Genomic DNA, 26,372 nt, shown 5'->3' with positions numbered 1-26,372 from the left:
CTGTATTTGAGAGTCTTTATAAAGTGTGGGAGATTTAAAACAAAAATCAATTGATAAAAATGCACTTTTTGGGGGTGGGGGGGAGAAGCTTTAAACGTAATAAAAAAAACAAAAACAAAAAGACAAAAGATGAAAAACCAGACAAAAAAAAATCATTTTTCTTGTACATAAAAAAACCACTAAACGCAGCCTGTTACGAATGCTGCTGCCTCATTTGCCTGATTTTGATGTTCTTTGTGTTTTGTTGCGGGGCGGGGGGGGCTGGGTTGCGGGGACGGAGGGCCTGGGGCCCCGACAGGAGGTGACCCACAGGCCCCGCTTGAGCAGGTGCCACCAGGAAGGGGCCCCAGGGACGGGCGGGGAGAACTGGCCAGACGGGCTTCCCTGTCACCTCCAGCTCCAGGGTTTCTGGAGGCGGGGGGCCGGGCGTCTGGTTGGGAGCCCCAAGTCTGTCGGAGGCCCCCGGGTGAGGCCCCACGCTGGGCCTCATGACATGATCAAGGATCTGCACTGGCTGCTCCCCTGACATTCCCCCCAGGAGGAAGGGGGGCCGCTGCCCACCCACAATGAGGGGTCCTGGACTGCAGCCCCACCGCCGGCTGGGGTTACCAAACACAGCCGCTGTCAGGGCCCCGAGTGGGGGGTGGGGGGGGTGGGTGATGGAGCGGACCGAGAGGCGGGATGGCCATGCCACAGCCTGGGAGAGCACTAGCAGGTGCTCAGGGAGGGATTCGGGGTCACATGGGGGCAGACACGGGGCTGGCACCTGGGGCCTCCACCGTGGGCTGAGTGGGTGTGGGACTGGTGGCCTGAGGCAGCCACCAGCCCACCAGGACCTCTTCCCACGTGCCGTGTGTCCCCACCCCCACGCCCCGCTAGGAGGGAGGGGCTTGTTTTTAATTGAAATAATACACAAGACTCATCCTGGAAAACCAGGGGTTTCAGCATATTCCAGGAGCCCACCCCTGTCTAGATCCAGAACATTCCATCACCTCAGAAACCCATCCCTGTTAGTAGTCACCCCCACCACTGCCCCACGAGCCCGCTTCCCGCCCGTGGAGGAGCCTGTTCTGGACGTGTCACACACGTGGACTCACACCTTGGGGCCTTCTGTGTCTGGTTCCCTCCCTGATCGTCGCAGGCTCAGGGTCCATGTGGAAGGCAGCATGTGTGGCCGCCTCGCCCCTGCCACGGCCGAGGGACGTGCCCATGCGTGGGGACACCCTTCCTTTATCCAGTTGCTTCGCTGGACGCAGGGCTGTTTCCACCTCTGGCCGCTGTGCACACGCGTGCAGGTCTGTATAGGAACTCGTCTCGCCAACCTAGGACGGAATGGCTGTCCCGCAGTCACTCTGTGTTTCACCTGGGGAGGACCTGTTGTCCTGTCCTCCAGGGCAGCTGCCCCACTTTCCACTGCCGCCAGGCACGCGTGAGGGTTCCAGTCCCTCCGCGTCCTCGCCAACACTTGCTACTGTCTGACTGCAACCCTCCCAGCCCTCCCAGCCTGGGGTCTGGGGTCTGTGGCCCGCATCTCCCTAACGAGGCCCGGCGTCCTCCCACCAGCTTACTGGCCGTGTGTGTATTTTCCCAGCCACCCAGGGGAGCGGGGACAATCCTGGACATGGCAGCTCTGCCTCGGTTCCTTGCCCAGACTAGAAGACAGGCACCGGGCCCAGCATTGCAAAGCCAAACCTTCCACATTTGACCAAATGCTGCGCTGTTTGGATTTGGGTCCCCGACACACAGCCTAAGGGGACCGTTCACGGGGAGCTTTTGTCCTTTGATCCCCTCACCCCCAGCCAGCACCCTGATGCACAGAGAAGCGGACACTTCAGTGGCTTCACCTTGACCTTTTTTATTTGCGTTTTTTAAAAACAATTAAATTAGAATACAAATATTAGAAAACCGCGGCCCTCAGCTGCCAGTGCAGCCGGAGGGGGGCCGAGCTGCACAGCCGAGTTTATACAGTAAAACTGAATTTGCCCTCGGCCAGATTGATGTCCCTTTCTTCTTCAGACCTGAAACGGTATTGCTTCCTGACTAGAAGAGCTCTGTTTACACAAAGGAAATTATTCTGGGGTTGGAGGGGCAGCAAGGAAAAAAAAGCAGAACAGAACAGAGGGCAGAGGCGGTGGGAGAACCGAGCGCGGCCTCCAGAGGACAAGGATGCTGGGCAGGGGGCCGGGCACCCAGCAGCGGGATCCTGGAGGCATGGGGGCAGTGGTGGGGGCCCCCCGCGATGGCTGGACCCCCGAGGCCGGGCGCCCCCAGGGGCTGGGCGAGTCGCTGACAGGTGGCCCTCGGCCTGGTCCTGTTGGAAGACGAGAGTGAGGCTCCCGGGGGAGGGGGGGGCCAGGCAGGCCTCTACCCGTCGGAAAACCCAAGAGCAAGAAGAGGGGGAAGGCGCCACCCCACGTGGAGAGGGTGGGGTGGGAGTCCCTGCTGCCCCTCGGGAAGTGGCCGCCCGCCCCGCCCTGCTGAGGAGGGCCGGTGGTGGTGGCATCTGTGGACATCTGCGCTGTTCCGTAGGGAAGTTAACCTGAATTGGAGTTACCGAGGTAGCTGGCTAGAGAACAGACCCCCCCACGCCACACGCTGCCGCACTCTGGGGCCCCCGCCTCCACAGGGGGTCCTGGCCACATGCTGGGTCTTCAAAATACCAAGTTATTGCACTTTCAAAAAATACAACACATCTGTGGCTAAACCCTCCCTGGCCCCCCCACACCCCCCTGCTCCCCGTGCCCCCCCCCGCCCCCCCTCCCCGCCCCAACCCACTCCATGGCTTCTTGGCTAAAATGCTCCCTGCTCGGCGGTGCGCTCCAGGGTCTCTGGGCGAGAGAACGTGTTTGCAGAGAAAAAAAAGCAAAGGAACAGACAAATGTCAAAGTCGTGGCTGCTGCCGGGGAGGGGGCGGTGCGCCCGTCCGTCTCCCCTGCTGCCCCTACTGCCCCCACGCGCCCCGTCCCTCTGCACCAGCTGGAATGGTCCCTGGAAGAGGCGAGGTGGGGCGGGGCGTCCGAGTGGGCTCCCTGGGTCTGCCCACCCCTCCCCAGGGCCGGCTCCGGCTCCGGCTCCGGCTGGGGAAGCAGCTGTGTGGGTGGCTTGCCTTGTTTATAAGAGTTTGATTTTTTTTGTTTCCTTTTCCTTTTTTTTTTTTGTACTTTTTTTTTTGTCTTTTTACTTTTTTTTAATCCTCCGATAGGAGAGTCCAGAGGTACAGGTGCCAGGAGCCAGGGAAAGGGGTGGAAAAACAAAACGAACAACCATAAAAAGAAAAAAAATCACTCCTCCCTCTGTACCCCGAGGCCCGCCTGCGCCCCATCCGCGTGGGTGAGCACCAGGAAAGTCGAGTGTCCAGCCGGTGGCGGTGCTGGTGGCGGCGGCGAGCAGTCAGCAGGCCGACACCAGGCCCTTCTGGAAGGGACAGCGTCGCTTGGGCCGGGGGCCCTCCTCATCCTCGTCCTCCTCGTCCTCTTCCTCCTCCTCCTCCTCCTCCGAGGATGACGAGCTGTCCAGCGTGAGGTCCACCACGTCGGCTCCCGGCTTCCCGTTCTCAACACCGCCTACCGCGCCGCCCCCGCCACCGGCGCCCCCAAGCGCACCGCCACCGCCACCACCGTTGACGTTGGGGGTGGAAAGGAGCCCATTGGCGTCCGAGGGGCCTGAGGGCGACAGGGGAGAGGAGCTCAGAGCAGGTACGTGGAGGCCAGTGGGGGCCGGGGCCCTGTTGTGTCTCCTCTGCCTCCACGAGCGCCACCGGGTCCCCAGAGCCCCGTCCAGGCCCGGTGCACAGCAGGCACTCGGTAACCGCGGGGTCTCCCGCCAGAGCCCCGAGCCGAGCCCAGCTCTGCCCCGCGCTCTGGGAGTCGACTCACCGAGCACGAGGATGGGGCACTGGGGGCTGCAGCTGCGCTCCTTCTCGGCGCGGATCGGGCACCACGGAGCCATCCACCAGGTACTCGATCTCGTCGGCATCCTCGCACTCACTCAGGATCTTGGAGAGGAGCCTGGAGGGGCGAGGGGCTGACTCCTGGGCCGGCAGGGCCACTCCCTCCCCACCCCGCCCCGCCGCCCGGGCTCAGGCCGGCTGCTCACTGAACAAGCCACTTCCTTCTCTGCAAAAGCGGTTTAAGGACAGCACCCACCAGGGCCTGGTGTCCTGAGGTCCGGCTGCCCCGCGGGAGGGGGAGGCCTGCCCCGCAGCGCTCCATGTGCCTACAGCTACCCCCTCTGCTCCTCGGCCCCCCACCCTCCCACCCCACCCCTGCGCCACCCCTCTCTCTACACACGAGGCGCCGCATGTGCACAGACAGCCCCCTGGAGAGGCTCTGGGGCAGGGCAGGAAGAACTGGGGCCACTGCATTCCCACACACGCCAACAGCACCCCCAAGAGAGTGCCCATCGCAGGCCCGGCCCGGCAGGACACGCTCTGGCCCTGGGCACCGTTTCACTGAGGGTACTGCCAGCCAGACCCATTTTACAGATGGAGACACTGATGCCCAGGGACGGGTGGGAAGCTCCCTGAAGCCCATGAGACCAGAAAGCAAGCCGCCTGGGCTCCATTCCAGGCCCCGCCCCTTCCAGGTCACAGGGCCTCCGTCTCCCTACCTATGAGGCCTCTGCAGTGCCCACCGACTCCAGGACCGGGGGACCCACGCCAGGCCAGGTCCCGCACAGGGGACACACGTGCCTCAGTGGCAACAGGCCCCCCCACATTTGTCCCAGGAGGTCAAAGCTGCACCTGCCTCCACGTAACTTGAACCACCTCAGACACAGTCACACACGAGGAAGGCCCTTCCTGCTCCAGGACATCCCCTGGAGCCTCTGGGGGCCCCCCTCATCACACTCACAGGCCTGCCACCCGGGGTCACTCTGTGGCATCCCGACGGCTCTGCCCGCCACGGCGGTCTCCACCACACGTCCTAGTCCGCGGCGCCCCCTCCCTTGCCAGCAGAGCCCAAGCAGCAGGAGCATCTCTGGCTCGGGTCCCCACGCTCCCCATGCCCGCCTGGGAGCTCCCTGAAGGCAGAATCTGGGACAGAGTCCTTATGGGGACCCTAGAGTCACCAGCTCAGGGACAAGGTGGGACAAAACAGCGAATCCTCAAGCAAACACATGAATCAAGGACCCTGCTTCTAGGAAGCCTCCCTGGCTAGGCCCAGGCCCCGTGGGATGCTGGGACTGTGGTCTGTGTGGGGCACAGCCATACCCCCAAACCCCAGGCCCATCTGCCCCTGGAGCTGTCGGAGCTGCCGCCACTTGAGCCTGGGTGACCCACTCTAGGCCTGTGGGGGTGGGGGGGAGAGGCAGGCACGGGGCCGCACAGCTGCCAGGCCAGGAACAGAGCAGCCATTCAGCCCTGGCCCTTGTGCCCAGCCCCAGGGGCCTCCTCACTCCACCCGAAGGCCTAGACAGTGTGGGGACACTGGGGCACGGAGGCTCAGCCCCTCCAGGGAGAGCACCCAGGCTCAGAGCTGGCCAGACCCGGGTTCCGGTCCTGGCCCGGCCACCTGTGAGCTGGGCACGCCTGGTGACTGCCTCTCTGAACCTCAGTCCCCTCATCTGCAAGGTGGGGGTGATCGAGGCCCACCTCCTGCACGGCTGGGGTGGATGGCTGACAACAAGCACTCCAACGTGGGGACGGACTCACGCCAAGTCCCTACCGGCCGTGGGCCAGCCCCCAGCCCACAGCACGCACACACTGCTGGGGCGCAGAGTGTGGCCACGGAGCCAGCCTGGCGGCCGCACACCCACCCCTAACTGACCACAGCCTCTCGCCCCCTGCCCCTCCCCCAGCTCCGGGGACAGGAGATGGGTGTGGCTGGCGCCTGGCAGGAACGGCCTGGTCAGGTGCTGGGCTCAGTTTCTGGAAACCTAAGACCTGAGCAAAGTTTCCCTTTTGGGGAGAATGGCCTCTTCCCCTCATCCCCCTGTGGCGTGGGGAGGGCCAGGCTGCTACGCGGGCGCCACCTGGGAAGACGGGCACACGAGAGCCGAGACCAGAATCGGGGGCACGGCTGTGCTTCCCACCTCTCCGTACAGAGCGTGTGACAGATGGTGGCGCTGAAGGCTCGCGCAGTGGCCACGGGGCTGGGGTCTCGGGGTCCCCGCTCCGTGTGGGGAAAAGCAGACTCCAGGTCCGTGAGGTCACAAGCAACGGCAGACCTCCTGGGCCCAGAGAGCCCACGCCAGCAGCCCCCGCCGGGGCAGCGAAGACCCCAAAGAGCCCCCCGAGGAGCACATCTGCCTCTCCTGCCGCCCGGGCTTTGAGCGCAGCCCGCAGAACCTGCACAGCTGGGCGCCCCAGGGGCCTCCAGCTTCCAACGGCTGGGCCCCTCCTCCCACAGGGGCCCAGGGAGAGGCGGGGCCCCCCGAGGCGGCCCGGAGCCTCACCCGTCGATGATGAGCTGGTCGTAGGGGGCCGGCTTGTCACACACGGGGCACAGCCAGGTGGGCTTCTTCTCATTCATCTGGAGGTAGAAGACGGCGTCGAAGCACTGCAGGTGCGCGCAGGTCTCCGCCCGGCAGGGCACCGACAGCCGCATCTTCACCAGCTGCGGGGAGCGAGGGGGTGGCGTGAGTGGCCCCCCCGGCGGCGCCGCACCGCAGGCAGGTGGGGGCAGAGGACGCGCGCACCCGGACTCACTGGGCAGATGAGGGAGACCCGCACGCCGGTGGTGGCGATCTCGCTGTCAGGGTCCAGACGCAGCTTCTCTTTGACTGCGGACAAGGGGGTGGTCGATGTTAGAAGGGACAGAGGTGTCTGTGGGGTCGGAGCCAAGAGGCAGATTTTCCAGCCCCCGTCGGCGCTGGGAAAGGCAGCGGCGAGCACCCTCAGCCCCTCCATCTCAGGGGGAAGACAATCCGCACACGGAGACCCCAACAGCCACCGCCCAGGACGACGAGATGCGTGTTTCGGCTCCAGGGCCCAGGGCTGCGGGGTCCCCTGTGAAAGCAGCCAGGGCAGCAGCTGGGGAGCGGCATGCCAGCAGGGCACGCTGACCCGACAAGCCCACCCTGCCGCGCACCGGCACAGCCCACGGGCCTCTTGTGAAAGAAAGATGGAGGCCAACAGCCGCCTGCAGGGCTGTCCGCTGGGACTGCACATTCCACGCGAACCATCCCTGAGCACCTGGCAAAAAGGGAGACGGGCCGCTCGCTCCAGGACGGTCCTGGCCGCCCTCTGCACCACACGCAGGGCCAGGACGCGAGGCCCCCCTCCCGAACACTCCCAAATCTGGCAGGGGCGGGCGCGAGCCCACGAGCACGGCTTCTTGGGTGACCAAAGCTACCTCTCCGACTTAGGAAAAGCTGGCCGGTGCCTGAAGCCAAAGGCCTCGTGGCAAATGCCCACGACCACACACAAGGCCCCCTTCTCAACGGTGAACACAGGGCTGGAAGAAAGACTGGAAGGAAAGGCATGCAGAGCAAACCCTGGGGAAGGCCCGCAAAGGGCGTGCAGCTCCCCACCTCCGGACCCTTTCAGGCTTGTTCTGCCTTTGTTCTGCTCTCAGTGGGAATGGGGAGGCTGGCCAAGAGACCCCAGAAGGCTCAGCAGAGACGGACCCCGGAGCTGCCCCTCCTTCCTCCGCTCAAGCCCTGCAGCCCTCCTCCAGAAGCTTCTTCTTCCCTCCCACACAGGGTTGGGGGGGCCCGCGCAGGCGCGTCCCCAGCCCACTCCCCTCACGCCTCTATGTGAATTCCCACCTCACGCTCGCCTCTCTGGCTAAGTGCCCATGATGGACTCCAGTACACGTGGTTTGGAAGCCAGGCCGCCGCCTCCCCACCCAACAGAGAGAAGACTGGGTCCGCAAGAAGGCCACAGGTGAGACAAGTACAGGACTTCCCGCGGCTACTAGAAACCCAGCAGCCGGCAACCTGGCCTGGGGCTGGCTTCCGAGAGGATACCGGACCATCGGTGCCAAGCAGGGGCCCCAGAGGTCCCATACACACCTCCCCCTTCAGCACTGCGGACCCCCGCCCCTCCCAGACTTCCCCAGACCTCCGGGTGCCCCGCCCCCACCCTGTGGACCAAGGCCTGGATGAATCCCACCTGGCCCCCACACCAGTGCCTGCCCCCTTTGCCCCCTCTGGTCAAGTCGGCCCTTGTCCCCACAGGAAGCTGGGTAGGTGGGGGAGTGGTTTTGAAGAAAGGGCTCTTTGAGGGAAGAAGGAGGCGGTGGGGTGGGGTGCACAGGCAGGAGCCCTGCCACTCTGCCCCTCAGGGTCCCCCATGGTCAGATGGGGACATCGCCAAGTCCCTCAGCCCAGGGCTACCGTGAGGATCTGGTCAGAAGGTGCAGCGACCAGACAGGGCCAGTGACTTCCCCGAGGCCACACAGCCATTGCATACATGGACATGAGACAAGAAACAGGATGGATTTTGTCTACCCGTCTTGGCGGTGGTTCACTTTCAATGCTCACTGTGTCCCCCTCACCGTCCCCAACACAGCTGGTTTGGTCTCAGGTTGGACTCCATCACCACCCAGTACCTGCAGCTCCAAATTGGGTCTGCTCCTGCCCCCCTGGGCTCCTGGCCCCGCCCAGCTCTGCTTTGAGCACCCATCCCCTAGGACCTTTCCCGCCTCGCTGCTGTGGGATGACCCACAAGCCAGCAGACCCGGTCCCCGGCTCTCGCGGCGCCAGCTCCCTGGGCTGGAGGGCCCGCCTCCCGCGTCCCTGCCTCAGGGCCTCTGCGCTGGTTCCTGTGCTCCCCCTCCGTCCACGTCCCCCGGGGTGACCGACAGGCCGGCCAGCTCACCCAGTGCCTTGCACAGCTCCGGGTGCTTGACCCCGATGGTTTTCAATCTCTGCAGCAGCTCCGAAGAGGTCAGCTGCCGCACCAAGTACAAGGCCACGGAGTAACTCTGGGGGCAGAGACGGGGGAGGGGCAGTCAGGCGGAGGTGGGGCGTGGGGGGGGCAGAGGCCGCTCCCCGCCCCGCGCACCTTGCCGTAGTTCCCCCAGGTCACGGTGATGCGGTTGGTGGCCGAGGACAGGTACATGAGGTGGGTGAGGTTGATGGGGCGGCAGGGCCTCTTGGGCTCCACTCCGGGCTTGTTGGAGGGGTAGTAGCCCTGGAAGCAGACGCGGGGGCTCACACCGCGGAAAGAGGTTCCACGGCAGCCTCTCGGCCCCATCCCCCACAGCGGCCCAGGGCTGCCCAGGGGGCCCCACTGACCGGGACCGAGCAGTAGCTGTGGTTGACCTTCACGGCGATGTTGGGCGGGTACTGGTCCTCCTGAGGGCCGCTGGTGTCTGAGTAGCAGATTCTGCAGTGACGACACGGACTGTGAGGCCGGCAGGGGCTCTGGACAGAGGGGCGGCCCTGAGAGGGGTGTGGGCGCAGGGCCAGGGTGGAGGCCACGAGGGCCGTGTCTGCCCGGCAGGTGGATCGCCGTTCCAGACCACGCGAGGGGCTCTCGGGGCCCCGGATCTGGTCTGAGCGAGGCTATGCGGTGATGGGTCCATATGCGGTGATGGGTCCACAGGCAAGGACAGACGGCAGGCAGAGAGGAGCGGGGCTCCGCCTCTGACCGGGGAGAACCAGAACTGTCAGGAGGGAGAGGGGCCTGACTGGGATGCGCCTGGGGTGGAAAGGGCAGGGCTACGGGCGCCGCGGGGTCCAGGCAGGCCCAGGCTTACCTGAGGACGACCTGCACGGCCTTGATCCCGGGCTGCAGTTCTCTGCGCATGCCAAGGAAGCAGAGGGGAGGAGGAGAGGGGTCAGTGAGGCAGAAGAGCACTCAGCACGCCACGCTGATCCCTTCACCTGAGCTAGCCAGACAGGTTCACCTGCTACCTCCCTGGGCACCCGAAGGTCTCTGGGTGCTGACTGAAATGTCCTCTCCTGTTTACTCACTGGGGACTTGGGCAGATGACCTCCCCTCTCTGCACAAGTGGAGGGCAGGGTCCATGTGGATATATTAAATAGGTTGGTGGGTACAGGTCCAGCATGTGCCAAGTGGGCCAGCAAATGGCTGCTCCAGTGGTGACTTCGGACTCAGCTGGAGACGGAAGGGCCTCAGACAGCAGGGAATGGCCTCTGTCCCTCAGCTGTTATGGCTCAGGGTCTTCACTGGGACGATCCTGCCCCAGCAGGACCCCAGGCAGTCTGCGGACAGCTACGGCCATCACGACTAGGGGAGCCCTGCCACCAAGTGGTGGGGGTCGGAGATGCTGCTCAGCCCCCCATAGTGTCCAGGGCACCCCCTCCAAAAAGTGACCTGGCCCCGATACCAAGAGTGCCAAGGGGAGCCCTGTTAAAGGGGGACACCGGCCCACCTCTGGGGGCTGCAGATCAGAGGCAGCGAGAGTACGAAGACGGGGCGCACTGCCCAGTGCACACGGCAGGTGCTGAGCACAGGGTGGGGGCGGGGCTTCCCCTTGCCTCCACTGTGGAGCGCCGGGTCTACATCGGGGCTGCGGAAGGCTGCCCTAGCCCGGCCCTCCAGATGGCCCAAGACCACGCCAGTCCACCGCCTGCCGTGGAGGCCAGCAGTGGTGCGGGGCACAGCGCACCTGGAATTCCGGATCAGCTCCACTTGCCTTGGTGTCAATGCAAAGATGCACGGACTCTCTTGAAGCTTCTCATTATTCTGTGGAACTAAAGACAAACTCAGGGTCAGGGTTACGTCTGGTCCCCAGTGAGGGAGCCAGCCACACTCATGTCCAAGGGCCGGCCCCTCCTCAGACCGGGAAGCAGGGAACAGGAGGCTGAGCCTCACCCAGGCAGCCGGGCCTGTGGGATGGAAGCAGGGCCACCAGGGACGAGGGTGCAGGGGGAGCCCAGGCCTTCCTGGTGCCACACCACAGCCTACGATTCAAGGAACACCCCTAACCCTGGAAGGGCCCCTTGGGAAGCAGCAATCTTCTCAGCCCTCCGGGGCAGGCAGACAGAAGTGCCTGGCTCAGGGCAAGGAGCCTGCTGGGCCAGCCACTTCACCTGGAGCCTGTAAGATGCCAATACAACTCTGTCCCCACCTCGCACGACTGTTCGGGGCACCCGGCAAGCATGAGCCTGTCTGTGCGGTGCTCAGCATAGGCCCTGCAAGCACTGCTGGAGGGAACAAGGACAAGCTGGATAGAGATCTTGCCTCGGGCATTCATGGCCGGTGGAGGAGGAAGGCAAGTGAAACAGCCCCGAACCACCAAGTGCACAAAACGAGTCACGGAGCAGCCTAGTCACAGCAGGAGGCATGAGGAGGGCCGCAGGGACACCACACACAGAGCCATGCCAGCCATCCCAAAGTGCCCACTGGGCACAGAAGTAGAGGAATGTCTGCCAGGCGATGGAGACCATGGTGGTGACAAACTGGCTCTTCACTCTCAAGTTATAACTGCATCAAGAACCCCAGGGGTGATCAGAAAGTCTCTGAACTGAATGAGAATATACAGTGCGCCAAAACTTGGGGGAAGTAGCTAACACAGTTGTTGGAGGCAAAATCATAGCTTTAAATGCCTCTGTTAAAAAAAAACAAAACAAAAAGGTTTCAAATGAATGACCTGTGCTTCCTCCACAAGAAACTAGAAAAAGAAGAGAAAATTAAAGCTGAAGTTATTAGAAGGAAATTAAAGATAAAAATAGAAAGTCAGCAACAAAGAAAATCAGTCAGACTTCTTTGATAAGCTAACTAGAACAAACAATAACAAAAGATCGTAAGCACACCCACTGTCAGAAATGAAAGATAGACAGTAGTACAGATCCTACAGTCTTTTGGTTTAATACAGGAATGAAACCAACAACTTTATGGCAATAAATCTAACAACTTAAATGAAACAGACAAATTTTTCCCAAGTTGCAAATTACCAAAACCAGCACCAAAAAATATAGGAAGTTTGAAAAGCCCTTTATCAGTTAAAGAAGTTGAGCTCATAATTAAAATTCTTCCACAAAGAAAACTGCATTTCCAATTGATGAGTTCTAATATTTAAGAAACCGCATAAACTTTTATGAAAGTTCAAAAAATAAAGAACAGTGAACTCACTTTACAAGACTGACATGACCCTGATAACAAAACCTGACAAAAACATATAAAGAAAGGAAAATTACAGATAAACATCCCCCATAAACACAAAAACAAAAAAACCTTTAGAAAATATCAGCAAATATCCAGGCCCTTCGGATTTAGCCCAGGAATGCAAGCTTGGTTTAAAACCTCTACACATCCGCTAGCATGGCTAAAATGGAAAGAGTGACAACTCCACGTGCTGACGGGGACATGGAGCGAGCAGGATTTTCTGCCACAGGCAGAAATTGCCAGGCAGTTCCCAGCAAAGTTAAACATACACCTAACCAACACCTCAGAAACCCCACTCTTAAGGGGTATCTTAGGTTCCTGCCCCCCAAATAAATGGAAATATGTCTACAAAAAGATGTGCACAAGAATGCTCATGGCAAACTTACTCCTATGAGCCCTGACCCGGAAACAACCCACGTGCCTGCCAAAAGAAAAACAGACACACAAGCGGCAGTATGTTCACACAGTGAAGTAAAATGATGACCCAGGGCAGCGCAAGGACAAATTTAAAAGTCAGGATGCTGAGCCAGTCGGCGGACGCCCAGACGTACCCACGGCATGTGCACTAGGCTGCGTCCACAACAGGCACAACTAACCCACAGCGACAGGAATCAGAATGGGAGTTGTCTCCGGGGATGTGGCGAGGGACGCTGGAAGAGGGCTGAGGGGCTTTACGTGACAGATACGTTCTGTTTGCTAGTATTTGGTTACTGGGGTACATTCACTTGGTAAGACTATCTGTGGACTTTGTTGTATGTAAATTATGCCTCAACCTAAAAACACTGACATCTATGCTGAATAGGGGCACTTGACTGGCTCAGTCGGTGGAGCCTGCAGCTCTTGATCTAGGGGTTGTTTGAGCCCCATGTTGGGTGTAGAGAGGACTTAATATTAAAATCTTTATTTTTTTAATTTTAATTTTTTAAAAAGATTTTGTTTATTCACAGAGCGGGGGGGTGGGGAGAGTGCGTGCAAATGAGAGCACAAGACCGGGGGAGGGAGAAGCAGACTGCTCGCTGAGCAGGGAGCCCGATGTGGGGCTCGATACCAGGATGCCGGGATCATGATCTGAGCTGAAGGTAGACGCTTAACCAACTGAGCCACCCAGGAGCCCCTAAAATTAAAATCTTTAAAAAAAACAAACAAAAAAAACAACCAACACTGAAAAGCCACTCGATCAGAAGATTGGATGAGACATGGCTGACAGGAGTGAAAGCCTCTGGGGAGGGCAGGCTGTCTCGCACACTAAAATCACCAACACACAACGTGGGACACAGCGGCCCCTCTGTTCTAGAAACTGCAGACACGCTCACACACAAAGGACGACCGAGGCCCACGGGCAGCCACTACTCAGAATGGCTTCCATCAGATGGCTGGCGACCTAAATGTATGCCCACAGATCTGGTCTGGTGAAGACGCGCTCCGGGACAGCTTACGAAGGCATACTATGCGACCCTGACACAGGGAGCGAAGAATCCAGACACTCTTCACACTCCGATAAGGGGTAACTTCCGAGATGCTTTTGTTGGGTGAAAGCAGCTGGTGCAGACAGGCGTACATCACCCCCGGACTCATGTCACCGGCAGAGGGAAGGGTCTGCGCAAGAGACATCTCTGGGTAGGGGCTCTGTGAGAACCGGCCACAGTCACCGCCTCAGAGTGACTGGAAGAGTCAAGGAACCAGCCTTCTTTGTACTGCCCACCCTTCCAACAGTGGTGTGCGTGCTATTCCTATGAAGGGCTGGAGAGTAAACAGTCCTGGTTTTAGTGAGACACATGGTCCCTACCTCAACGTCCCCACTCTGCCTTGTACCACGAAAGCCACCATAGACAGTAAACAAATAGGCGTTGCTGTCTGTCAATACAGCTTGGTTTAGGAAAACAGGCAGCCAATGAAGTTGGCCCCTGGCCCTAGTCGGCCAACCCCTGCTCCAGAACCTTCTCAATTCCAAAGCACAACAGCAGGTAACCTATTTAAAAAGCAAACAATTCGGATTTAAAGCCAGCTCAGACTCAGAAGCCAGATCACCAGGTTTATACCCCAGGCTCTGCCTGGGCCACACATCCCTATCCCCTGGGTGGCCTTCCGTCCACGGGACCCAGTTCACAGGGCACAGAGCTGGGCGTGTCACTGCCAAACTGCTGCCACCAATCCATGCTTGTTTGCCAAGGGCCTGGCTAGTCCCTGCGGAGTCCTGGTTGGGGCCCTTGAGACGGGCCGTCTAATTGGGGGGTGGGGGCGCACACAGGCCACCTTAGACATGCCCAGACATGCCCAAAGAGCCAAGGGGCAATTATTTCCAACAGGGCGGGGGGGGGGGGCGCGGCGGGAGGCTCACCATCACTGGGCCAGGCTGTGACGGCTAAGTGGGAAGCCAAGAGCACCACCGGCGACCCCACCCACTGGCCAGGGAGCTCCCGCCCCAGAAACAAGGAAGGCCGGTGAGCACCATCATGGGAGGCCAAGAGTCTGGGGTCCCTCCCAGGGCTCCCACTTCTAGATGACACCACCACGGGGACAGCGTTCGGATTTTCTGCTGTGCCATCGGCCCCGGGACGCAGCATACCCTATACGGTAGGAGGGAGGTGGGGGGTCCCCCCCCAACAGGTCTCCATCGTCCACTGCCAATGGCAGCTCCGCCCTTTCATCTGTTCAGGGCTGAGCTGTGGGCAGCATCCATGACTCTCGGAACCCCCTGACCCGCAGCATCAACTCCCAGTTGGCTCCAATTTTAAAACATACTAGCGAGGTCCCTCTCCCACCGCCCCTGCCCTCTGATCAGTACACAGACCCCTCGCGGGCCCCTGGCTCCCCCGAGCTCACCGTCTGCCACGTGAGGGATGCTGTCCCCACCCCTAGTGGCCTTGATTTCACGGCTGCCACCCAGGCCACCTCCTCGTGTTCCCACGTGCCAAGAACATCCTGTCTTGGGGCCTTTGCACGCAACATCCCCCCTTTCACAACATTCCTCCCCCAGCTACTTAGATGGCCCTGATGGCTCTGAGGTCTGCTCAAACGCCGCTGGAACAACAGACTCTCCTGATCGCTTTTATAAAACTGCGAGCCCTCCACAGCCCCTGCACCCCCGGTACTGCCCGTATCTCCCTGCCTGTTTGATTTTTCCTAAAAGTTTTACCTCCTAAGAATCAACACAATTTCCCAGTGTCTTTGGCTTGTCACGAACACCAAACCAACCCCAAAGCACCACTGCTGTGTCACACAGGCTGCCACAAAGCCATGGGGGCCCCGCCAGGTAGCGCGTGGGCCAGGACGAGGTACCCACCCAGGCCTCAGAGCCCCCCCCAGGGACTACAGGGAGGGAACCCCCTGCTCCCAGGTCCTCTGGGAGGACTGGGAACCAGCCTCCAGTTCAATCCAAGACAGTAACAGAGAAGCCCAGCACGGCCACCTCTACCCCGGCTGCCAGGCCACCGTGCAAACCGCGACCGGCAGAGAGCACTTCATGTCCTGAGCGGACGTTCATGATACTGGGGGGGAGGGGAGATGAAACAGCAGTTAGGACACAGCCACCATATCGCAGGATGACACATGCATAGAAAAGACGGTGGAAAGAACAAGCCCAAACCTCCAACTGAGACCTGATCCTATTTTGTACAATGCACACGCACTTTTACAGAAGTTTAAATAAGAAGCAAAGAAACAGGGATCTCCAGTCAGTCAGAGAGGCCTGGCCTCCCTCCCACTAGTCTGCAGCCTCCTGCACGCTGTGGCCTCCCAGAAGGATCAAGGCCCGTCCTCCAGGCCAATGCCCCCAGACCCACACAGCGTCTGACTCCGGCCCCAACTCTCCAAACGGAGAAGTCAAAGTCTGAGAGGTGGTGTGGGCAGTGCAGGTGGCGGTAGGGGAGGAGATGGGCGCAGGGGGCCCTGCCAACAGCAGGGAGCAAGCAGGCATGCGCCCTGGGTCAGGGGCTCTGGGCTCACACCCCAACTCCTCCACTCACAGAAGCAAGAACTTGGGTGCCCACACCCAGCTGGCGGGCTCTTGACTTGCTACTCATGAGGTCATGGGGACGCAAGAGGGTCACGCACTGAAGGAGAGCCGGAGAATGCCAGCTCATGGTCCTTCTCACGGCAGCCCACAGGCTGCTTCTCAGCTCCTGGACCGGGCACCTCCAGCCCCGTTCCACTCTGTGGCTGCAGGGAGGGACGGACCGGCCCCAGGCGCACGTGTTAAAGAACACCTACAAACGAATAAGGCGCGTCAGGGCTGGAGGCAAGGCCGTGGAGGGGAAGAGGGCAGTGACGACAGGGGAGGGAAGGCAAGCAGGAAAGGAAAATGAGCTTCAGGTTACGCGACCGGGGAAGGAAGGGCCATGTGGTGTTTGAGAAAGTGTGACAGACGGAAGGTACAGCACATGCAAAGGCCCTGGGGCAACACTGGGCCTGGTGTTTTGGAGGAATAGCGAGGCAAACGGAAGGGAGAGCAGGGAAGAAACCAAGCAGAAAAGTCAGCGGGTCATGGGAGTGTTTTGAACAGAGGAAGAACATAACCAGCCTGCTATTTAAAAGCTTCCTCTGGCTGCCAGGGGAGACTGGCAATGTGGAGGGAAGAAACCCGGGAGGCAGTTAGGCAGGTGGGCTGTGGGGAAGTCCCGCCGGCCCAGTAGGTTGGGCCACCTGCCCCTGGGGCTGGGAGGCCGGACCTGGGATGCCACATGACCACATGACCAGGCTCCCAGGGCACCAGATGGACCTGAGGACCCAGGGAGGGAGGACGCACCTGTGTATGAGCCCCGCCTGGCCCCTGGACGGCACAGAGGCCGCTCTGCCTCTGTGTACCTCAGGGGCTAACTCCCACCTCAGAGAGGACCCCAGGAAACGAGACCCAGGCAAGCTCACCAGATCTTCGATGACCCCAAAGCCCTCAGGACAGTCCAGGCAGGCCCCACGCTCCCCGCGGCCCACCCATCTTGTGTTCTCCGGCCTCTGGCTCCCTCTCTTCTCCCACGCCACACCACACTCCAGTCACGACGACTTCGTTCCAGAGCCCTCGCTCACTGCCAGGCCTGGGCCTGGAACAAACTCTCTTGCCCTTCCTCTCTGTCAGGCTTATGGCAACTCACCCCTCAGGTCCAGAACGTGGCCTCCTCCAGGAAGCCTCCTGACTGCCACCTCCCCACGAATGCGTGACCAGGAGCTCCCAGCCCTGACTGCCCCCTAGGAAGCCTGCACTCCCCAATCAGAGCAGTCCTCTCCCCGCACCATTTTTTTGCCTCTAGTGCAGCTTCCCTGCAAAACACGCCAGGCCAGGGACCCCACACCCGCCTTGCTGCTTGGGCGAAAGGAGCCAAAGGCCTGAGAAGCCAGATGAGGGGCACACGTGTGCCCTGTGTAACAGGGCGGGCACTGGACCAGCAGACTTCGGGCCACGGAGACAACCAGCAGACCCTTGGGAGTTGTCAGACGCGGGGTGGCTCCTTCACAGCCCGAGACGCCTGCCACAGGGCGCCAGCGAGCCTCCCAGCGCAGCCCTGTGGCAGGTCGTGTTTCCTTCCTTCCGCCCGCAAGTCTATGACGGCCTCTCCTTTCCCCCACGCACCCTGACGGAGCTCTGGGCCTCCTCGGTCACTGGCCGCTCACATGCTGGGGGGCTGTCAGATGCCCAGTGAGCCCCCAGCTGCAGCGGCAGGCCCAGGAGGTGTTCCCTGGTCCCCCTTGGAGTCTGCTGTGGTGGGGAAGCACGCGTCCCTCTCCCGGCTGGGATGGGTAAGACAGCCAGGCTCTCTAAGAGAACGCCTGAGGTCCCAGAACCTTCATGTGCTTCAAAAATGGATACCTCCCCAGTGGGGTGCAGGGCACTGATAACTCAGGGAGGGCTCGAGTCAGGAAGATGGCTTAGCCTGCGGCCCCAGGGCCCCCTCCTCACAATGCTGTGTGACCTCGCGCCAGTTTCCCAACCTTTCTAGGTGCCAGCCCCGCTGGAGCAGCTCCTCGTCTCCTAAGGTCCTTCCAGCTCCATTATTCTCCTCCCCTCCCCCAACCCAAACATTCCACTCCCTGTGATTTATGTCTCCTCTGCACCCGGCGCGGTCTCCATCCCGAAGCTGGAGCTGGCCGGCAGCTCTTCCGGGGAAGCAGACCAGAGTGTTTGGACCTCATTCTGGTCAGCAGGTCACGGTCAGGATCGAGGGGGAAGGGGAAGCTGGCTGCGCTCGAGCCCCGTGAAGTGGCTCTTGGGCAATGCCAGTGCTGCAGAAGTCACCACAAGGAGGCCCCCAGGTTGAGGAATGGGTGGACAAAACCGCTGGTCCTGGAACAGAGGGGACCAGACTGCTTCAGGGCCAGATCTGTGCTCGACGAGGACTCTCCCTAGGAACCTGGCAGACGCCGGGGGGTCCCTGAGGATGGGAGTCCCAGGGCAGGGGTACATCTTAGGATAGGGGCTGGGGAGTGGGTGGGAGCCGGGGCAGGGCGGGGTCGGCCTCTTTGTTCTGAGCCGCCAGCAGTGTAATCCTGGTGTAGACAGGGGAGCAGACTCTCCCGGAGATCAGGTGACTGGGGTCCCTGGGGGGCTCAGGGCAAAGTGATGCATTGTGGGGCGGGAGTGGGAGCAGGCCATGCAGGAAGGAAGTCTGTGGTCCAGGCAGTGGAGGGAGGCTGCTGGCCCTTGAGTTCAAAGTCACCTCTGCCCCCCACCCAGTGCCGAGCCTGACTTACTGCTTCCCGGTGAAAACCCAGCCTCCCTATTAGGAACATCAGCCTTGAGTCCTTAGGAACCTGAACCGTCAGCCAAACCTTCAGAGCCAGCCAGCCCCAAGGCCCCCAGAGCCTGCTGGAGAACCCCTGGGGGTAGAGGGAGAATGGGTTCCAACATACACAGAGGAAGTCGGGAGGAGCAGAGCCAGGGCGGCGTGGTGGGGGGGGCTGTCCTGGAGAAAATGAGGAAAGGGCCCTGGGTCTCCAATGCTCCCATGTCAACCCCACGACAGGTGCTGCTAGGCCAACTACTCCCCACCCGGGGGCTGGTGACAAACACTGCCAGAGGGAAGGCAGGAGAGGACAGAGCCTCGGACTGAAATGGGGCCTTGGGACTCCAGGGCCTGGACCACCAGCAACTCTTTCCTCCACCTCCTGCAGCCTCACCAGAACCATAACCCCCTCGCCCAACCTCATGAAGCTCAAGGGCTACAGGAAGGAGGAAAAGAGGCAGCTGAATCTGGCCCCCTCCCCGCCCCCGCGAGGGCTGGACAGAGTGGGCTGGCTGGCACGGGGCTGGCGTGGAACTCTCTGAACACAGAGGGGCCCCTTGGCTGAGCACGACAGGATGCTGGCTCAGCAGGGTGGGAGGGAGTGACCTGCACAGCAGGGGGCATGGCGGGAAGGGGCATGGCAGGGCTGTGACCTCTGCCACGGCACGCAGAGACCAACTCACAACGGGGGCCAGAGGCTGGTGTGCAGCAGGGGCCCAGTGAAGATGTGGGGGTTGAAAGGGAGATGTGGATGAGAGCCTGCAGGGAGACAGCCCAACCCACAGTGCCAACACATGCTCAGGGCATCTCTAGGCCCTAAACAAGGAATGCCAGAGTGAACCTTCACAAGGGCGGGGAGGGGGGGCTCTGCTTGCTCCCTGCTGTGTGCCCAGGGTGGGCTTCCACAGGCACCCACCAGGCAAGCCCTCAAGAGGAAGATGGAAGAGATGAGAATGACGACGAGAGGGGCCTCCAGGACCGCACGCACACCCAGTCAAATCCGAGAGCACCAAGCAGCCCGACGCACTAGACTCGCTACCTGGAGCCCTGGAGGCACAGGCAGCTGTGGCTGGAGAGAGCATGTGAGGCCCCGAGACCAGGCTAACACCCACCCCGCCCCAACATCATGGCTGCTGTTGAGGGGCCAGGGGCCTGTCCACACGCGGCACTCCATCAACCTGGGGACCAGAGAAATGAGCAAAGAAGAACCACAGGGCCCTGCCTGGCACTGTCTCCTTCAGTCCTGGCAGTGTCCCACCTCTTGGGAGCACAGCTAGCCATCCCCTAACCAGCTGGCCCGTGGTGATCAGCCTGAACCCTCTGGCCAAGGCTGTTCCCCAGGCTGCATACCAGGAAACAAGCCTCTTGTAGGGGGAAGGAAGGCAGAAAGGTCAGATCTGACTTCCAGCCCTTTTGCCACAGGGAGTTAGAGCACGGAAGCCAGCATCCCCAGTGGCCCCCAGTAATGCCTGCCTCCTGATGGTCCAGGCTGGTACAGTCCCGGGCCACAATGTACAGAGCTGGTCTGTGTGACCGATGGAACATGGAGCACAACATTAGGGCACTTCCAAGCTGAGGTCATAGAAACTATGTGGCTTCTAGCTGCTCCTACACTCATGCATGTGCACACGCTCACCCTCCCACCCCCATCACTGGTTCCAGAGAAAGCAAACCAACATTCCACACTGTGAGGATGCTTCAACGGTCTATGGAGCCCGCGTGTCAAGAACCAGGGTCTCCAGCCAACAGCCAGCAAGAAACCGAAACTTGCCAGCAACCATGTGAGTGGGCGGCCCCCAGCCCTAGTCAGGCCTTCAGATGAGACAGCTCCCAGCAAACAGCCCGGCAGAGACCCCGCCAGTGCCCGAGTCAGGACCACTCAGCTAAGCCACTCCCACGTTCTGGTCCTCACAAGCTAAGTGCCTCATGCTAAGTTGCTGAGATTCAGGCTTATTCGTGAGACAACCCTACAGGTCACTAATATAAAGATCCAGAGGTGGCTCCTGTGCTTCCTGGGAGGGAAAGCCCCCCATGACCCCTCGGCCCTCGCTGCTTCCCGGAAGACACTCTGGGTCGGTGAGGTGGCTGGCCACAGGCGCTGGGAGAATGCAGAAGGTGGGACCCCCCCCCCCAAAGGGCGGTGGCAGACTCACCCAGCTCTGTGGGCTTCAGCAGCTCGTCCAGCATGTTAAAGAAGGGCAGCTTCACCAGACGCACTTCTGGCTTGAGGGTCTTGGCGGGCAAGCGTCCAAGTCCATTCAAGTACTTCCCGTAGAGCACGGGGTAGTCAATGTTGGGGCCCGAGAGGGGAGTCCTGGGCACTGTGCCAGCCCGGTCGTAGGTTGAGTGCATGGTCAGGGGGTCCAGCGGCCGGTGGGCCTGGGGGACAGGCTCTGAGCTCTTCTTGGCGTAGCGTGTCTCGTACAGCTCCTTGATCTTCTTGAACAGCTCGGGGCTACAGTCAAACTGGACCAGCTGGAGGGCCCGGGTGACAAGTTCGTGCTTAAGTCCACTCTTACTCCGGCCAACAAAACCCAGAAGCATCTGAAGATCGGAGACTCGGAAACTCATCACCATGTTCTGGGGAAGAGCAACAAGAGATACACATGCTCAGAGGAGACATGGCCGGATCCAGGGACGGCCGACGGGGCAAGGGGCTTCCTGCAGCCACCTGCGCCCTAAACGGGGGGACAGCGAAGTGAGAACCCATCAGCTGGCCTGGCCCTGCCCCCAGGCCCCCTTCACTCTAGCTGGCAGGAGCAGGAGCCCAGGAGGAGGCAGCGGCTTTGGCACCAGGCCCACTGGCCCAGGCTCAGTCCCACTTCCATGCCTTTGCTCAGGCTGCCCGCTCACCCTTCCCTGTGATGCCCCCTCCAGCTCAGCCCTGCTCCCCTCCTCCTCTTCAAACCTTCCTCAGCATTGCCAACGCAGCAAAAGCTTCTGACCGCCCCCCCAACACACACCACTGCCTTCTATTTTAGGTTCTCTTTTCCCATCTTCAAGCCTGAAAGCATCCCCAGGGCAGGAACTGGGTATCTTGCTTTACCCGTAAACAGCCTCAACCACTCCCTAGCCAAGAACACTAATGGCCTCCTTGACCCTCAGTCTCTTCGTCAGTATGACAGGATCCACTTCGTTGGGATGTGGGAAGGACCAGATGAGGTAACATACGGAAAGCAGAGTAAATCAACGCTGGCCACAAACATGTTTTCCCTTCGGTCTGGAGGATGGTAGCCACGACTTAATACTAATCACCTGCCAGGAACCACACTACACATGCAATCATATACTTAACTGAGTCTTAAAACAACCCTGCCAGGCTAGGGGGAGCTCCACGTTATAGCCAAGATTCAAACCTAGGCCCGACTCTAGAGCCAGGGCTAATCTCTCTCTACTGCACTACAGGCATCCACATGGAGCTGAGCACAGGCGAGCATCAAACGTCTGCTGATCATTCCAGCAGGCCCTCTCCACCTCGACACTGTGGACATCGGGGCTGGATTGTTCTTTGGGGTGGGGCTGTCGTGGGTACTGTGGGGTACTCAGCAGCATCCCTGGCCTCCACCCACTTGATGCCAGGAGCCCCCCCAAAACCCAGCGGTGACAATCACAAAGGTCTCCCAGACCCTGTCAAGTGTCCCCTGGGAACAGGATCAGCCCATCGAGAACCGTGGGTCTGAGGGGAAGGCTTTGGGAATCCAGCAGCCCCAGAGGCTGTGAAGTGAGCTGTGGCGAAGTGATGAAAGGGCTGGCAGGGTCTGGCACTTATTACCTGGCAGGGTCCCTCCAACTCAATCAAACCAAACGTGAGAGCTCAGCTGATGCCAATGTTTTCTTTGGGGCGGCCTGACCATGGCCTGCCCTCTGCGAGACTCTGGGACACCCAGGGGAGTGACGCTGCCCCCTATGCTACATAAGCAAAGTGTCCTTGAAGGACGGATGGGCCAGCAGGGTTTCAAGGCCACCCACACCAAGCCCCAAAGCTGGCCTGCGATGAATGAAATGCGGTGAGAAAAAGAAACTTCCAGGGAAAAATAGGTACAAGTGACGAGGGTGTATACGGGAAGCTGGTGGGCACGGGGCAGGACAGCACCCAAGGAAACCAATAAAGCCCTTAAATTCAACTTGAGAGTCTGACAGTCGGAGGTGGGTGGGAACCCTGCCAGGGTGTTTACATAGCGGTCTCAGTGCCAGAAGGCTCTGGTGTTTCCCGTTTCCTGGCTGTTGAAGGGTGAGGCGCGGAGTCTGATGGCAGCACCGGGACTCGAACCCTGGGTTCCCAGACGACCCTGGGCCCTCCGTCAGCCTCTCTGCACTTTGGGCATCTCATCTAGCCATGGAAGATGGGAACCTTCTAAGATCACTCCCGCCGTATACCAGGCTCCCGCTGACAGCGCAGGGGCTGTCGAGGCACAAAACGACAGATACAAATGCATGTGGCTGCCCTGTCCTGCCTGCAAAATTTCAAGAGGGAGCCTTCTCCTGCTCCCACACTATAGATGTAGAGTGTCCACCACATGCCAAGCACAAGGGCTCTTCCTGACCACAAATCGCACATGGGTCCACGCCCACTAGGCAGGTGAGAAAACCGAGGCCCCATGAAAGCGGCGGCTGGTCCAAAGCCTGCCCACGTGTGAGTGGCAGGGTCCACTGAAGTCCCAAGGGCACTTTCTCCACTCCCACCCAGCTGTCTGGGGGCCTGGGGACCCTCATATCCCCGCACAACCCCTGCCTCGGGACCGAAGCATTGTGCTGGTCCTCAGAGAGCCCGGAACCTAAGTGAAAACCAAGACTTCACCTTCCTTGGCCTGACTTCCTACCTTGAGCAGAGAAAATAGGCTTGCACACAAGATGTTTCTTCTGGAAGAGGCCCAAGGCCTTGGAGGGGAGAGGCGATGTGATGTGGAAGCTGACTGCCCTCCATGGAGCTCACGGCAGGTGGGCTCGGGGTGCCGAGTCTGACCACAACACATCTTCTAACATCACCCCGCCCCTGGGAGTACCCTGCCCCTGCCGAGGCCCAGCCCTTTCACCAGGTTGGACATCCGGAGCTGCCGCACGAGCATCCTGGGGCACATCCCTCAGGCTGCCATATGTTCACGACTCAGATTTCTCAGCAGCTGCCACCACCATGGAGCCTGCCCTTGACACTGGGAGGGGGGACAGCGTGAGAGGGGCACAAACATTCAGGAAGAAGCCCCAAGCGCTTTGCAAATCACTTCCTGCCATGGCTTCATCCTACACTGCCTGTCCCTCAGATCTGTGTTTATGAACAGCACCAGGCCCCGACGGCTTCCATAGTCTCAACTCTGGGCTTGTTTCGAGCTGCGTGGAAAAACATCAGCCTGGACAGAGCTGCTAGGCTTAACTGAACTGGTCTCGGGTATAGGTTCCTCTGAACGTGGGGGAAAGTTAAGGTCCTTATCTCCAAGAAACGGGAGACCTGTGCAAAATGCTACCATCCCAAGCGGTTCCCAGACTGCGTCTTCCCCCAAGCCCTCTCAGGGGCCTCGGGTGAAGAGTCTGATTTCCAAGTTTACCAACAAGCCCCCCCCTTGTTCTCCCCACGGACCAGCCAGTTTTGTACCCCAAAAGACGAAATCTCCAGCTCCTAATACAAAAGGCTAGGTAAGCACCTAAAAGAAGAGAACACATCAATGACACGTACGGCACTCCACGGTGACAGCCAGAGACTAAAGAAGAAAGGCTCCCGAGGCTCAGAGCAAGCTGTGCCACAGAACGGAGGCTCACGTTCTAGAGAACTTGAAGAAAGGGTCAACTTGATTTAATTGGGGTGGGGGGCCCCAGCCACCGGAGGGTCAAGTAGAGTTCATCAGATCATATTTCAAGGCCCTGGATGGTATAAAAGAATTTAGTCCCTACCCTCTGGCAGGGGTGGGGGTGGGGGCGGGGGCCGGGGCCCAGAGTCACAAAGTCACAGCCCCAAGGGACCACTGAATTTCAGGGCTCGGGGGACCTCCAGCACACCAGCTACAAACTTGGGCTTGCAGAGTTCAGACTTCTGCACCTCCAGGGCAAGTCCCAATTTCTCAAAACCCTAGAGAAGGGCAGAGTGTGTAGTACAGGCATTGAAGGGGACGCTCCATGGGGAAGGGAGCTCCATTTCAGATCTGCTTGGAAAGGGAAGGGAAGGGAGATGGAAGGAGAGAGAGGAACAGGAGAAAGAAAACATTTACAGGTCAGGACCCTGGGGAGGGGAGACCAGTGGGAGGGAGGGGGCAGAGCTTCTGTCCAGCGAAGGTCCAGTCCCCCCACCTCTCGGCCACCAAAGACCTTGAGTAAACTTCTCAGGGAGGAAGGGAACAACCCCAGCGAAGTTCTAGTTCGGGGCAAGGGCTCTGGAGCCTCACCGTTGGGGAGGTACCTGGAAGAAGGTACATCCGGAACAGGGATGGCATCTATGGGATGTGGAAACTGAGCCCCAAAATGGAGTATGAGGGAGAAGCACTGAGAGCAGTAAAGAAAGAGGCCAGGGACTCTCCACGGATCAACACAAGAAACCAGCAAAAACAAAAAAGGAGAGGGAGCCTCAGAAGCCAGAGTTGGGGTGCATAAAGGGATCTAAAGTAGGGTTTGGGGAGCTGTGTGGAGGGAGTACGATCTTAGTAGACTCACTAGGAAATATAGGGGAAACAGCCAGTGTGGGGTCTGATCTTGCTAGTGTGAAGTTTAGAGACCCCAGGGGCAGAGTCCAAAACCTCACAGATGCTGTCCCGAAGGTAAAAAGGGGGACGAAGGCAGAGCCCAGGACCCAAGACTGAGGAGAGAGTTAGGAAGGCTTTGAACAGAGGACAGGGGTCAGGACTCCATCCCAGGCGGGAGAGCAAACTCGAGTGACACGGTGCCCACTCTGAGGGCGAGAGAGATGGTTGTCAGGAGGGGGGCGGGGCTCTGGGATCAAAGCGGGAGCTGAACTAGGGGTCCAAACTCCAGCCCGGGTACGAACCCCAAGAGAACACTGTGTTTGGGGGTGCTTCAGGACCCTGGCTCATCATCCCGGATGGTGGAATCGGTGGCAGAAGGGTCAAGGGACCCTTCAGAGCAGGGAGTTGCCAACCCCTGCTGGCCTGCTGGGTGGGAACCTGAGACCCAGATGCCAGCCCTTGGTGCCATAGGGGGCGGAGAGGCGAAGACACTCCCCCAAGCCAAAGAGCAGGACCCCAGCTCTGAGAGAGAAGGAGACGAACAGTACAGTCCGTCATGCTGTCCGGGGCAACTGCCTCTAGCTGGGAGGCGCGGCCCTGTCCCGGTGCTTAGGGAGACTGGACCCTAACCACTCGGGCTGTGGGGGGGCGACCCCGCCTCAAGCCCGGGAACCAACCCCCAGCGCAAAGGCTGGGGTAAGGTTTGGGGGGCCCCGCCCCCGGCCTCCCCGCCCCCCGCCCGCACCCGGCGCGCCAGGGCCAGGGGCGGGCGAGGGGGCCAAGCAGCGAACCGCGAGCGGGCCGCGCCGCGGGGCCCTAAGCGGAAGGCGCAGACCTCCGCCCGCCGCCCGGCCCCCGCCCCCTCTCCCGCCCGCCCGGGCCGGCGCCGCCGCCGCTCACTCACTTTGGCCTCCACCAGCTCCGCCGCCATCTTGGCCACCAGCGTCCCCCGCGCCGGGAGCCCCCAGCCGTCGC

At 60.4% G+C, this 26,372-nt stretch overlaps 1 protein-coding gene across 1 annotated transcript; it reads right to left on the bottom strand.

The window, feature by feature from the left end:
• Positions 1-2,766: 2,766 nt before the first annotated feature.
• PIAS4 (protein inhibitor of activated STAT 4) lies at positions 2,767-26,372 on the bottom strand. Its single transcript, XM_026481079.4, is given in 12 exon segments — positions 2,767-3,662; positions 3,876-3,939; positions 3,941-4,007; positions 6,394-6,554; positions 6,647-6,720; positions 8,762-8,867; positions 8,948-9,076; positions 9,181-9,271; positions 9,645-9,686; positions 10,521-10,605; positions 20,886-21,312; positions 26,302-26,372. Coding segments are annotated over 12 exon segments (1,545 nt in total). The 5' UTR covers positions 26,329-26,372; the 3' UTR covers positions 2,767-3,390.

This window comes from Ursus arctos, unplaced genomic scaffold (assembly GCF_023065955.2).
Source record: "Ursus arctos isolate Adak ecotype North America unplaced genomic scaffold, UrsArc2.0 scaffold_14, whole genome shotgun sequence".
Classification (NCBI taxonomy): domain Eukaryota; kingdom Metazoa; phylum Chordata; class Mammalia; order Carnivora; family Ursidae; genus Ursus; species Ursus arctos.
This window is presented reverse-complemented; position numbering and strand designations above follow the sequence as displayed.